General features: G+C 42.8%; 1 protein-coding gene across 1 annotated transcript in view; it reads left to right on the top strand.

The window, feature by feature from the left end:
* The first annotated feature begins 2,488 nt into the window (after window positions 1-2,488).
* TMEM47 (transmembrane protein 47) overlaps window positions 2,489-13,451 on the top strand; it is a 28,700-nt gene continuing 17,737 nt past the window's right edge. The window contains exon 1 of the mRNA XM_070605944.1: window positions 2,489-2,991. Within this exon, the coding sequence (XP_070462045.1) occupies window positions 2,766-2,991 (226 nt within the window). The 5' untranslated portion in view covers window positions 2,489-2,765. The remainder of the gene's footprint in view (window positions 2,992-13,451) is intronic.

Genomic DNA, 13,451 nt, shown 5'->3' with positions numbered 1-13,451 from the left:
ACGAGAAATAGCCTCACATCAGTTTGAAATTGGCTTTTCCACCAAATGAGTTTGCCACAATCTTATGAAAAGAAAAAAGAATACTTTTGTCTTGAGAGCTTTTTGCACTTTGAAAGTGAGGATTAAGGATGGTTGATCCGCATTATGTGTAAATTCTAGAAATGATTAACAAAGGAATGGAGTGTTTTAGGAGAATTTGGCTTTTTCTTGTTAAAAATGGCTTATTTTTCTAACTTTGGAGACAGTACAGAGACAATTTTGTAGGTAATACAAAGAAGGATGGAGTCACTCAAGTAAGCAGTTGAGAACAAGCCAGAAAAATGAAACAAAATGAGTGGAGGTGGGGAGCTAGGGTGGAAGTGGAGGAGGAAAAAAGCCCGAATTAGAGGAAACGAAGATACAGAAAAATATTGGCTGACTAGAAATGGAACTTATTAAAGGGCAGGTGAGAGAATTTGGAGGAAAAAAGATTTCTTTATAATTTTGAGGGCATATCCAAGAAATTTTCTTAAATTTTATCTTCAAATGTACATTGTAAACCCATGAACATAAATCCAGGGAAAAGAAAAATATCACAAGCCTGGTTGTCCCTATGACTCGCCCAGGTTTTTAATTTTTTAGTGTTCCATTAGGAACCGTTTCCAAGAAGTACTCAGGCTTCTGTCTCCTTGGATGGTTGGGAGGCCAAGGAGTCTGTCGGAAGTTAGAGGTCAAGGAAGTCCCAGGGCTCTAGGCATTCTTTACTAAGGACAGTACATTTCCAAACGTAAGAAAACCCTAGGTTTTATTTCACATTGGGTTGGTTCTTATTCTCAAGTTATTTGACACTAACATGATTGTTTCTTGCATTCAAAATGTTACTTCCATCAAAATGTAGTCAGTCCTATGGAAAGATGTGGTTAGCAGCCATCCCTGTGGTCTAGTGGTTAAGTTTGGTGCTCTCAGCTTCTGTGGCTGGGCTGGGTTCCCAGGCACAGACCCACAGCACTGGTTCAGGGCCATGCTGTGGTGGCAACCCACGTACAAAATTAGAGGAAGATTGGCACAAATGGCAGCTCAGAGCCAATCTTCCTCAGCAAAAAAAAAAAAAAAAAAAGTGGTTAGAAGGAAAGAAATTATCAACAAAAAGTATGAAATCCTGCAGGGTTGAGGATAGCGTTTCATTAAAAGAGAGACGCCATTCCTACATTCTTCAGATCTTAATCAGTATTTTGGGTTTCTCACCAAATTTTACAGATGGTGAAGGATCTGGGAACACCTCCGTCCCCAATGATCTTTCAATAAATTGTTTCTTTTATAGAGAAAATGGAAAGTACTCAGAGACATAAGAGACAACCCGCCAGTTACAAGCTGAAGTAGTCAATTGCAGAATTGCAAATTCAATTTCAAAGTGTGTTTATTCCTCACGGATAGGGGAAAAAATGGAGCGTTTTCTTAAGAACAGGAGCAAGGTCGTATAGGGCTGAATGCTGAGCTGGGAGCGCACAGTAGGTGCTCAATAAAGATGTGCAGATTGACTATTTAAAGTTATGCCACTTTTCCTATGCCAGGCCCTGGGCTAGGTCTCGTGGGGCACAAGAACAGGTTAACGCCCAGGGAGGAATTTTGATCTAAACTGGCATAGAGCAAAGCCGAACGAACAAAGGTTTTAGCCAACATGCAAAGAACAGAGCAGCGATGAAGCAGGTGAGCTTTACTCCACATTTTGTGGGAGCTTTCATTCCCCTGTTAGCGTCTGCGTTTCCTAAGCAATCGCCCTTGATAGGGGGCGCAAAAGCAGGCGAGCCCAGAGAAACAGAAGCGGCAGCAGGCTTGGGGGGAAAGTTAGAAAAGAGGGAAAACTGGGGGGCTTCCTGGGTCCGAGACTGGGTCAGTCCAGAGTTTGAAGAGAGGACGAAGTGCCTTTTCTCACTTTTTCTCCTCCTTCCTCCAAATCCCTTAAGATGAGAAATTGGCGGGGCGCGGGGTCCGGGCTGTTACATCCCCTAGAGAGAGAATACCTCTCCTCGCTCCAATAGCCACAGCCCAGGAAACCTAGGAATCCACAGCTGACGCCTTCTAGAAAAGGACCCACCCCAGCTCGCTAAGAAAAGGAAACCCACGTGACGGCAAAGGGGTGGGGGCGGGAAGCGAGGCGACCCCAGAGCGAGCTCGCACAGGAGGGGCCGGGGCCCGGTAGCTTCGAGGAATTGCCCCACGCCGCCGGGCGGGGTAGAGGGCTCGCGCTGGGCTCCGCGCGCGCCGGGCACGCGGGGGGAGGACCAGCTCGGTGCGCGCCGCGCATCGGGGGCAGAGAGGGGGGATCCGCTCCGCGCCAGCCGGGCAGGGGCGGGGCGGGGTGTGTGCGAGCCTCTCGCTCCGGGTGCCACGAGCCGGAGCCTGACGCCGCCCGGCGCGGGCCGCGGCCCCTCCCCGCTCGGCACCGCCTCCCGCAGCCCGGGGAGGGGCGGGCCGGGGCGGAGCGAGCCGGGCGCGCCGGGGCGGAGCGCGCGCGGGCAGAAGGCGGCGCGGTGCCGGCGGCGAAGGTCCGCGGTGGGATCGGCGTCGCTGCGGCTGCTGACGACCCCCGCTCGGCCGGCCGCCCGGCAGACCCGCCTTCGCGGCGCGGCGGGAGGCGCGGAGCCCCGGGGAGCGAGTCCTCGCGCGGCGGCGGCGGCGGCGGCGGCGGCGGCTGTGCTGCTGCCCTCCAGGGCTCGGGCTCCCCGCTCTCCGGACCCGCCCGGCGTCTTCGTCCCCGGCGGGCCGGCGGCCGCGGCGCCCGGGGCATGGCTTCGGCGGGCAGCGGCATGGAGGAGGTGCGCGTGTCGGTGCTGACCCCGCTGAAGCTCGTGGGGCTGGTGTGCATCTTCCTGGCGCTGTGTTTGGACCTGGGGGCCGTGCTGAGCCCGGCCTGGGTCACGGCCGACCACCAGTACTACCTGTCCCTGTGGGAGTCCTGCCGGAAACCCGCCAGCTTCGACCGCTGGCACTGCGAGTCCACGCTCAGCAGCGGTGAGGGCCCGGCGCGCCGCGACCCCTGCCTCCCGCCCCGACCGGCCCGCGCCCCTCGGCCGGGACGGCCACCGCCTCCCCCTGCTCCCGCGTCCCCTGCCCCCGCGTCCCCTGCCCCGTCCGCCCCGCTCCATCCTGGCGCTTCGCGGATCGGCGGGCTCCTACCGCTCCCTGATACGCCCCCCTTCCTCTCCCCAGTTCTGGTCGCCAAACCCATGCGACGCCCCACGCCCTCTCCCCCTCCCGTGGCCGTTCCTCGGGCTCTGGAGTAACACGTATGCTATTTTGGGTAATTGTTCTCATTTAAGGCGGCGAGAACCATGTGGCTGTATTAAAAATGCAGCGCCTTCCACACCCCTGTTAAAAAAGAGACAAGCGAAAACGCCCCAACTCCACGAAGATGCTGTGGGTTCTCTGCTCCGTTTCCCCGCTCTCTCCTCTCTCAAGAGGAGGTTTGCTTGAGTTTCCCTCTTAGCGCCCACGTTTCTGCCTCACCTACTCCACTTTATCTGGGTTTCCCCAGTGAGTTTCGGTTTGGATTTGATTTCCCCAAATTTTTGAGAGATGTGGATAGTTGGGCGAGGGACAAGCTTAATTTCCTTTCCTTTTTTGGTTACACCGCGGTTGGTTGTGAGTTGCGCTTCCTTCTCTCCCCCTCCAATGCCGGCTCTCTCCTCCAGACCTTTCTTTATCTTCTCCCTGAGCTGCGCACAGACGCCTGGAAAGTTGTGGCTTATTCAGCCAGCGCTGGAAACTGCAAATAGATGGTATGGAGGATGGAGAAGGAGGTAGTCACTGGGGCTCTAGCCCCAGGACGGGCTTTACCGCTTCTGCTTGACCAGCAGTTGCCTTCCACTGCGCTCTGGTTACGCCTTTAGCAGAAATCTGCTAACTTCCGATTTCTTGTTGCAAACCCTTTTCCTCGGTAATCTTGATTCTTCAGCCGCTGGTGTCAGTGCAGAGAAAGGGCAATAAGAGAAGAGGACGTGCCTGTGATTTTACACACTTACACACACACATTCACACGCACCTCTGAGAACGTCATTAGATTTCTTCATGACAATTTCATGTCCTCTCTGGGACTATTTATGAAGCTTTACTGGAAACGTTTCAAGTTCCAAGAAAGTTAAAATAGCACAAAAAGCCACAAAATTCTGATTTACTTTTGTCTTTGGTTTTTTGTTATAAGAGATTAGTTCACTTGGTTAAGTTTCTTCCATAAATTTGATTTTCTGTTTACAAAAGGCTTTTTCTTTGCTCTTACCTCAAAATTCCCATTGAAGGGTTTCGTCTTTTGTTGCTTAATTCACTGTGGAGGGGACTGGTTGGCAGCAGGAGGTCAACATTTAGGTCTTTTAATTCTTTCAGGGTTTGTTGTTTACAACTAAAGATAAAATAAATCGGTAAAATGCCTTTCTTCAGTAACCAGGGGATCCAAATAAACTTTGGAGAAAATATCTTTTCTTTCCCCTCTCCAATAGAAATGGAAATTTATGTAGGAATGCCAGCTTCAGCATGTCTCCTTAGCAACGGGGATCTTTTGCCCCTTTCTCACTGTCTCCTGAAATAATAGCCTCCTGATTGCATAAAGACTTTTCAGATAGGTTTGAGAAACCAGCTTCAACTCCCCTTTTCTTTTCAGGCCCCTATCCTTTTCTCTTGGCCAGGAACGTGGGTAATGGGCAGAAGCCAGCTCCAGTTTGTAGAGCGGTATGCAGTGTTTGCTAATCTTTCCTTAATTTCCTCCATACCCATTTATCTCAGCTTTTTTTCCTCTCTAGGCAAGGAACTAGGGAGATAGGAGCTTACTGCAAATATAGTGATGATAGGACTCTGTGAGGTAAAAAATCAGAGGCAGGTACACTTTCTGATTTTTTCCATTAAGCCTGTTATTCTACCCTTTTACCTCATACCTCAGCATTTATTTTTCTTTGGGGTCCTGAAAATGAGCTGTAGTTTTATTTTGCGTCAAAAATAGTTTTCATCCCAGAAAAAGTATAGTTCATAAGCAAATGGGGGGGGGGCATAGAGATGGTTTCGTTTGAGGCTATCTGGAAGAAGTTCTTGACTTTCTTTATGTAGTAGCAGTTCATTTTTCTTCTCCAAGGTGGTGGTGGGGGGGGGGAAGGAAACAAAATGTGGAAAATTGCTGTATCTCCCCACTTTACAAAATGTGCTTTCTTACAATGTTCCGTGGACTTGAAGCTTCTGTTCCCCAGGGTTTTGAAATGAAGGGGGAAGCTTGAATTGAAAGGAGCAATGCTTTTCCTGCCTGTTCGAAGGGCAAGCAGCTTTTCTCAGTCTGTTTGCTGTGTGGAGTAGCAGGAAGCAGAGAGGGAGATGTCTTCTCGGAAGGTTTGAAGAGCTCCACTTCATTGTCTCGAAATGAATTACCTTGGGAGGAACCACCAAGGACAGTTTTACTGAAGGCCCTTCACCAGAATCTTCAGGGCTTAATTAAAAACCTTTGTCTTAATTAGAATTCAAACTGCCGTGAAGAGGCAAGCTTGTATTTACAGAAGGGAAATTTCAGGAATGTTTCTACTGACGACAATATGTCCTACTTAGGCCCAGTTCCTACGGAAACTTTCCCTTCAGCCGTGGTTTTTAAAGCTGCATTTTAATTTTGGTGCCAAATATGCGTCGTTGGCTGCTTATAACCTGTTTTATGGTTTTGAGCGAAAGCAGAACCATGCCTTTTGTGTCCTGGTGTATTGAAGGTTGCCTCAGCACTTCTAGTATGAACCAGTAATCCGGGTGTCAGTCAACCGTAATGCTTTTCTCCAGTGTCCCAATTCAGGGGATGAGGGACAGCCTGGCATTCATCTTAACCTATAAGTTTTCCAAAAAGACAAGAAAACGGCTAATTGTCATTCTCAGTGGAAACAAAAAAAAAATAATAAAGTGTGCTTGTTAGGAAGTTTAGAATAGGTGGTACTCACATGCCTGCCAGCCACTGCATTTCTAAGGATAGTTTGCCCCACTACAGATTTTGGCAGCCTTTTAATAGATCCGTAATCTTCTTCTTAAAAAAAATGATAGTAATGTTTTAGACTTCTGCTTAGTCACATTTAGTTTTGATCACTGTTTTTTAGAATGTGATTGTTAGGGTTTCCCCACCATAGCATTACAAGAGAATCCTTAGTGCAAATTGGATTACTCAAGTGTATACAGAAGGCTGACACTCTAAACTCGACATCAAACGTGCTGTATAACCCTTAGGGTGATTTTACTTTTTCTTCCTTAAAATTTGTAAATATTTAGCTCTTTTATATAAAGCAGATTGCTTTTTTGATGTCTGTGTGATTTATTGACTAAGCAAAAAGTCAGGGCATGCAGATGGCCAAATGAACACATTTTACCCAGATAATTTTGGGATAAACAAGTGCATGTATCCATCTTTTCCATCCACAAAATAACTTGATCAAATAGTTAGTGCCTTTTTCAAGGAATATTGTTAACATCATTTGTGCACTGTCCTAAAAATAGCTGCATTTGTAACATGAGTCACTGGCAGTTTTGAAATGGCAGTGCACCGTGAGCTAATAACAGGTGAATATTATTATTTTCAGTTGACAAGTGGTTCTTTTAAGAGTAGTTTATATGTAGCTCATTTTTTTAAAAACTATTATAAAAATCCTCTTTAAAAGGCATTGTAAGAAGATCTGTCTTAGGTGGTAGTTTAAGATAGCTTGAACCGCCTAAACACTGAGTCTTAGAAAATCTGAGAGACAGTGATTTCTGAGTTCAGATGTGTATCATCTGTGCGCATTTTGAATCTGTACCTTAATTGGAAAGCAGAATTTCACTGGGAAACCTCCGCAATGTGATTTACTCCAGGGAGGGTTCAGCTTGTTGCTTGAAATGAGTTGATATTGATGCATGTTAACAAATAGCAAGCCTGGAGGTCATGACAGTCATATCCTCCTCTGGCTTCTTGAAAAAGAACATAAGTAGAGCAAATGCAGTTTTATTTATCCTGCACAGTGTACACGTGTGGAAAATTGTACAAAGAGTAGCACCAAAACTTTCTCAATTAATAAAGCAGAGGAAACCAAGTATATCTTATTTCAAGATCTTCATGGTGATTTTCTTTGAACATCTCCTAAGATTTTCAAGTTCCCCGGATTGACTTTTACAAAGGACATTTTAATTTGCGGGCAGATATAATTCCTCTTTTGCTCACATTTATAGAATGATTGTAATCTCCGGGGAGCCATTTAGCTCAATCTTTTCAGCTAAGGGATTTGATGGGCGTGTGAGAAGCCTGGCCTTTGGTAAAACATTTCAAAATAAAAGCATATCTCAAGCAATAGATTTTGCCTGCTGTCAGGAATACATTTTAGGAATTTCCTTCAAGCTTCTGTTAAATAGTAAGAGCACTTAGCAAGACCATAGATTCGGCCAGTGCTGCTAGATATATTATTGAAAAGGATTGTAGATGCTTCGGAATAAGTCCCTGGCGTACATTACCCAAATGCCACAGTGAACTTCTATATGAACTATGCTAAATTAGAACGTAATCCTGTAGGAGGGCAGAGTAATGTTGTGGAGGATACGTCAGTCTTGATTCAGACTGCTCTGAACTTGGCCATTCACCAATCACGTGACCTCATACAACTTAACGGCTTCAAATGGTTTTTCCTGAAGGTTAAATATACACAGAGTACCTGCTCCTTAGGGTTGTGTTTCTTATTATATATTCAGAAAAACAAATGCCAAGTGATCTTTTTTCAATAATGGAGGACTTTTTTCCTCCTAAATGGTAAACTTCCTTTGCAGTGAATAATGAAGTACGTTTAGTTTCAAATTTAAATTTTGACATGCGTTACCTGGCATTTAACAATGCTCTTGGTAGGTTATGATCACAAAACTATTATCTAATAGCTACCTTTTATTTTGTACTATTACAGGCCAGACATCTCAGTTATTCCCAATGTCACAAGACACTTGCAAGGTAGCTAATGTTATTCCTATATGTTATTGAAGGGATTTTTGTAAACTTACCACGTTCTCAGTCAGTGGTAGAGCTGGGTTATTTCTGAGAGTGTTCCAATTACTAATGCTGGGAAACAAACCGCCCCAAAAGTTAGTGGTGCAAAATAACAATGATTTTATTATGCTCCTGATTTCTGCGGGTCAGGAATTCAGATAGGGCATAATGAGAATGGCTTGTCTCTGCTCCAGGACATCTGGGGCTGTAGCTGTGGGGGACTTGAATGGCTGGGGACTGGAACGTCTAGAACTGCAAGATCCTCTTCCAAACGGTTTCACTGGGTTTGGCATCTTGATGGGAATGGCTGGGAGGCTGGACTCAGCTGGGACTGGCCTTTCTAGCATGGTGGCCTCGGGACAGTTGGAATTCTTACAGGCTGAGTAGTTTTTCTGAGAGCGAGAGTCCTAAGAGAACCAGGTCCTGTCTGAACTAGCCTGGGAAATCACAGAGGAGCCAGATGGCCCGCCTGGATTCCAGGGGAGGAGAATTGGACTCTGCCTCTTGGTGGAGCAGCAGCAAGGTCACATCCTAGAAGAGCATGGGGTGTAGGAGATGCTGTTGAGCCACGTTTGCAGCGTATGGTCTGACACTGGAGTCTAGCTGCACATTATTGCCTCCAAAGAGCAAAGACAACTACACAGCTTCTTTCCTTAAGAACTTTGACTTGATTACATAAATAATGTTTGACTAGAGCAAAAACTGCCGTCAACCAACACGTGGCTTTAATGATTGGTCGCTTGTATGGGGTTACTTTGCATTTGGAATCAAATGAACTCAAGAACCTAACCGGCCCACAAATAGAGAACTTTTTCCTCTCTCTATATAACCCTAGGTCATCTTTGGTTACAGTCTCAACTGACCAGGGCTCAAACTGATTGAGATTCTGGACTATAATCTGCTACTTTATGTTGCATGATAAAATTTTGGTCTTCTTTTAGAAAGTTTTGTATGAGTCTGATGAGATGATTTGTACACGAACACTAAAATGTTAAAATCCCAGACAGGAGCCAAGTTTTGTAGTGCTAGAAAGATACTGGAGTTGCAAAGTTGTTTTTTGTTTGCTTGTTTTTCCTTTATTTTAATAACATACTTCTTCTCCTGATAATTGCCCATATATTGAATCACAGAATCATAGCACATTTGGAGTAGAAAAGATTAAAATAATCTTACGCAATCAAATTTATTGCATGGGTAAGAAAAATGAGGCAAGGCACAATGTTGAAAGACTCAATACCCAACTAGAAGGACCTGCAACTAAGATATACAACTGTGTACAGGGGGGGTTTGGGGAGATAAAGCAGAAAAAAAAAAAGACTCAATAGAGAGATTGTATTAGCTGTAGTATTTTTGCAGGGTGAGTTTTCAAAATTTCTTGTCACATTGCAGATAACTGTCTCTTGGTATTTGAAGGATTGTTGAATACTATCTTGTTATGGAACTTTGGATGAAGAGGTTAAGGACTACACATGAAATAGATATCCACTTTTTATAGGATTAGTTACCATCCAAGATTTGATTTCGCATAGAATTTAAAGAGTCTTCCAATAGACTCATATATGTTGATAAGTCTGTTCAGTTTTAGATATTTATTATCATCAAATTTACATTGTTAGCATAGCTAGTCCTTAAAACTTAACAAAAACTTTTTCTTTAAGTTTCTCCATGATAGGGAACTTTAACACGACTGCTTGATTTTAAATTGAAAAATAATTCCAAATGTATGTGGAGGCCAGCCATGTAAGTTTCTTAAATTGATTAAATGAATATAAATTTCACTAGATCAACTTATTCCTGCATTCCGACTTTATTTTTTAAAGATACATTTATGTATCAAAAGAGACTGATTTTTTCCTTAAGCAGAATTTCATCCTTGCATGTCAAAGGCACTGACAGTGAAATCTTACCAGTCTTTTCAAAGTGTCGGATCATCTCCCTTGAAAATTAGACAAGGACACCTTTCTTTACCCTTTTTTGCTCCTATATTTGTGTGAGATTTTGAGACACTAGTAGACTATCAATTTTTATTCTATTGTAGTCTTGCCTTTGGCACCAAAGACTCCCATTAAAAAACAAAACAAAAAACTACAAAAATGAGGCATCCATGGCTCCGAAAGAACCAGGAAAAAAATATCTAGGAGATCATTTTTGTCTCTACCAGCTTATTAACTGTTGTGAGATTTAAAATGATAGTTTAATGAGCCATGTTTCAAGATACTGTCATAAAAATTGATTCTTTCTTTTCAAAATATATGTTTACTGGCCAAAAAGATGCTAAAAAATAGAAGTTGGGACCCCTGCCGCATATTCTCTATGCATAAAAGACACACCCACAAAAGAACTCAATTTTCCTTCAAAGGGGGTTTTATTGCTGTCATGTTTTAAGGTCCCTAAACCAAATGTTCATCAAAATACTGCCCTAGTGTGTTGTGAATGCAACCTGGAGTCTATTCCTAGCACCGCTAGGTGACTTAAAGAAAGCTAGAAATGACCTCTCCCCTCTTTCCTATCTTCTCGCATGTGCCCAAGGCGTTAACTTCATTGAAACATCTTCAGTGATTTCCTAGCAGAGAGTAAGCGTTATCCTGGTACAAAGTCAGCCAGTCAGGCTGTGTGCCAGGCACTGTGCTAGGTGGTGAGAGTAAAGTGATGAATCAAACAAATGGTTTCTGTTAAATAAATTAATGAAATAATAAAAATGTACAAAGTTCTGTAAAGGAGGGAACATGCATTCCACTTCTGCAGGGGATAGAAGAAAGGATCTCATCTAAAGAAGCTTGCGCACAGGGAGCTGGTTGGGGGCCCTAACCTGCCAATTTAGTTCCTCCATAGTTACTAAGGGGATGTCTTAATCCTGATCATGAGTGACTGTCTGGCTGTCTTCTGTCTACTCTTTGATTATTATTAGCTTCCCTAAACCCATCACTAAAGCTTTTTACTTGCTTGGAGGAACGGCACCCACTCCTAGTCCTGGCATGAGGGGTGTTCTTCCTGTTTTTCCAAATAACTAAGTTTTTCCAAATTGTAAACTTCTTAGATTTTTTTCCAAAGAGTGGAGAAGGAACAATGTTCAAAGTAGCAAACTCATCACAACTTTATAGAAATACTAGGATTAGATATCATTATTGAGAAATACCAGTACCGATTAGATAGCATTAGTTACATCAAATGCTAGTGAAAGCCTTCTGCTATAGTGCATGGTAAGAAACGGTGTCATTAGTGGTGATGTTGTCTTTCTTTTTGTCTAAATACTGAAACAATGCTTTAATAGCAGGGCTCTTCGCTAAGCACTGTGTACAATGGTTTTATTTGGGGGAAAATTACATTGTGGTATTTAGATGATAAACTGCATTTCTATCAAATTTTCTAAGATAGTATTTTGTGAAGCAACTAAAATGCCCCTTTATCTGTTAAAGAAAAAAGGATGTGTATTCTTCTAACATCAACACAAAACAACTCACAGGGTTTGAACGAAATTGTCATGGATTAAAAATTAGTAAGCTGTCTGGCACTTTTGGACAACCAGAATTTTCCACATATTTTGCAAAATTGACCTGCACTTGGTTCATTAGAGTTGTTGCATAACTTACTTGGATGGTTACCTGGGGTCATTTATGTGCTTAAAATCAAGTTGGCCCTGTACTTTTAACACATTTTTTATCCATAAATGGGCTTAGGCCTAAAGAGGGGGACTAAATCGGATCGTTGCCAACCTGATTAACATGGGTATCTAAAGCGGATGTTTCTCTAATATTCACTTTGTGGAGCACAGTGCATGTGGGGTCTCTACTGTTTGTCATTTTATAAAAGACACGTAGTTGTTTGCCTTAAATATTTGTTTGCACATGAAAAATGTTAGTTTTGATATTAGTTGTTTGAAGACAGAGGTAGTCGCTTTCATTATTGAAATTAGAATCCGAATTCTTCTTTTGGCCGCCTTTGTTTGTGTCTACATCTTGGGGAATAGTGGAAAATGAACGCAACGCTGACGGATTTAGGTCAGAAAGCAAGTTAGCCAAGAAAACAAAGTTTAAACTCCCTCAGTAATGGTTTCGGTTTTCTACTTCGTTTGCTGCATGCAGACTAACTTAAAAAAGTTAAGTATGTCATTTGATGCCTCCGCAAATATTTCTGCTGTTAGGTCTATAGTTACCTTCCTTTTACAACGAAATAACAGCACCGTTGTGGTTTCTTCTTCATATATGAGGATATGACCTTACTCTCCAGACTCAGAAGTATGTAGTGTTAATCTCAAAATAAATTCTTAAATTACATTTGATGAAGATAATTAAATGCCACAATTTCTGACAGAGTGAGCTAGTTGGGAAAAAGCCATGGTCTTCCGAGAAGAGAGGGATATCTTGGGGAATGTGGGTTTGAAATGTTATTCTGTAACTGAGCTTTTTTTCCCCCTTAAACAGATATAAACCATCCCAGTATTTCCAATTCCTGATGATAAAATGGAATTGACAATACTGTTTGCTTTCTGAGATCTCAAAGCTAAAATTGAAATATTTTGCTGTCCTACGAGTGAATAAAGGTATTTAGAAGACCTGAATGTTGGCTAGAGATGAGTGAAATATTCTAGTTCATGTGGGTGAATTAGGAAGGAACTATAGGTGTCAAGATGCAGGAAAGATCACTATTCTGCGTTGAATGGGGGATGATTTTGGTCGCAGTGTGGATATAATTTTGGTTAATATATTTTTCTTTTGGAGAATTCAAAGGTGAAAATATAAGTGCCTGTCTGGCAAATTTGAGTGTGATTTTAAAAGTTATTAAAAATCAATATTTTAACCTGTGATGAGAAGTATAGAAAAGCGAGAATCATGCATTAAAACATTAGAATACACTGAGGGAAATACTCCCCACCGAAACTATGGGAGTTGGATTTATAAGGTTAAAAATATGTTTCATTGCTTTTTAATTATATCTAATTTCTTACAATTGTGTGCTCAGAGATTTGCATACAGTAGAAGTAATCTCAGCGTATAAACAATACCTACAAATTAGCCAGTGTTTGACAAGTTAAACTTTTTGAAATGAGGTAGGTGGAGGAAAGCTTTAGGCACTGGTGTGGTACATTGACCTTGGCTCAAAAGTGTGGAAAATGTATTGTCATTAAGATTCTACCTTTCCTGAAAATCAGAAGTAAATTTTGACCGTGAATTCCCTAAGGGAATGTGAATTCTCCAATTTGGCAGTTATAATGTGGCCCATAGAATTTTCATAATGGAGTGGCAATTTCAGACCAGTCTCATGTATTAGACTGTAAAGTAAGTCAGCACAATTCTGCAGAATACTAAAGCATTTATAGTCGTTGGAAACTCCGGCACCAGCTAATAAAAATACCTTGAAAGAGGACTTGAATTTAGTTCATGAGTTGCATATTAATGTTGGCCTTGATGTTATGACATAAGGACTGCCCAGTTTTTATTCTCTAACTGCAGGGGGACTTATAATATTA

This window comes from Equus przewalskii, chromosome X, assembly GCF_037783145.1.
Source record: "Equus przewalskii isolate Varuska chromosome X, EquPr2, whole genome shotgun sequence".
NCBI classification, from domain to species: domain Eukaryota; kingdom Metazoa; phylum Chordata; class Mammalia; order Perissodactyla; family Equidae; genus Equus; species Equus przewalskii.
The sequence above is the reverse complement of the archived record's forward strand: the minus strand, read 5'-3'. Positions and strand labels throughout refer to the sequence as shown.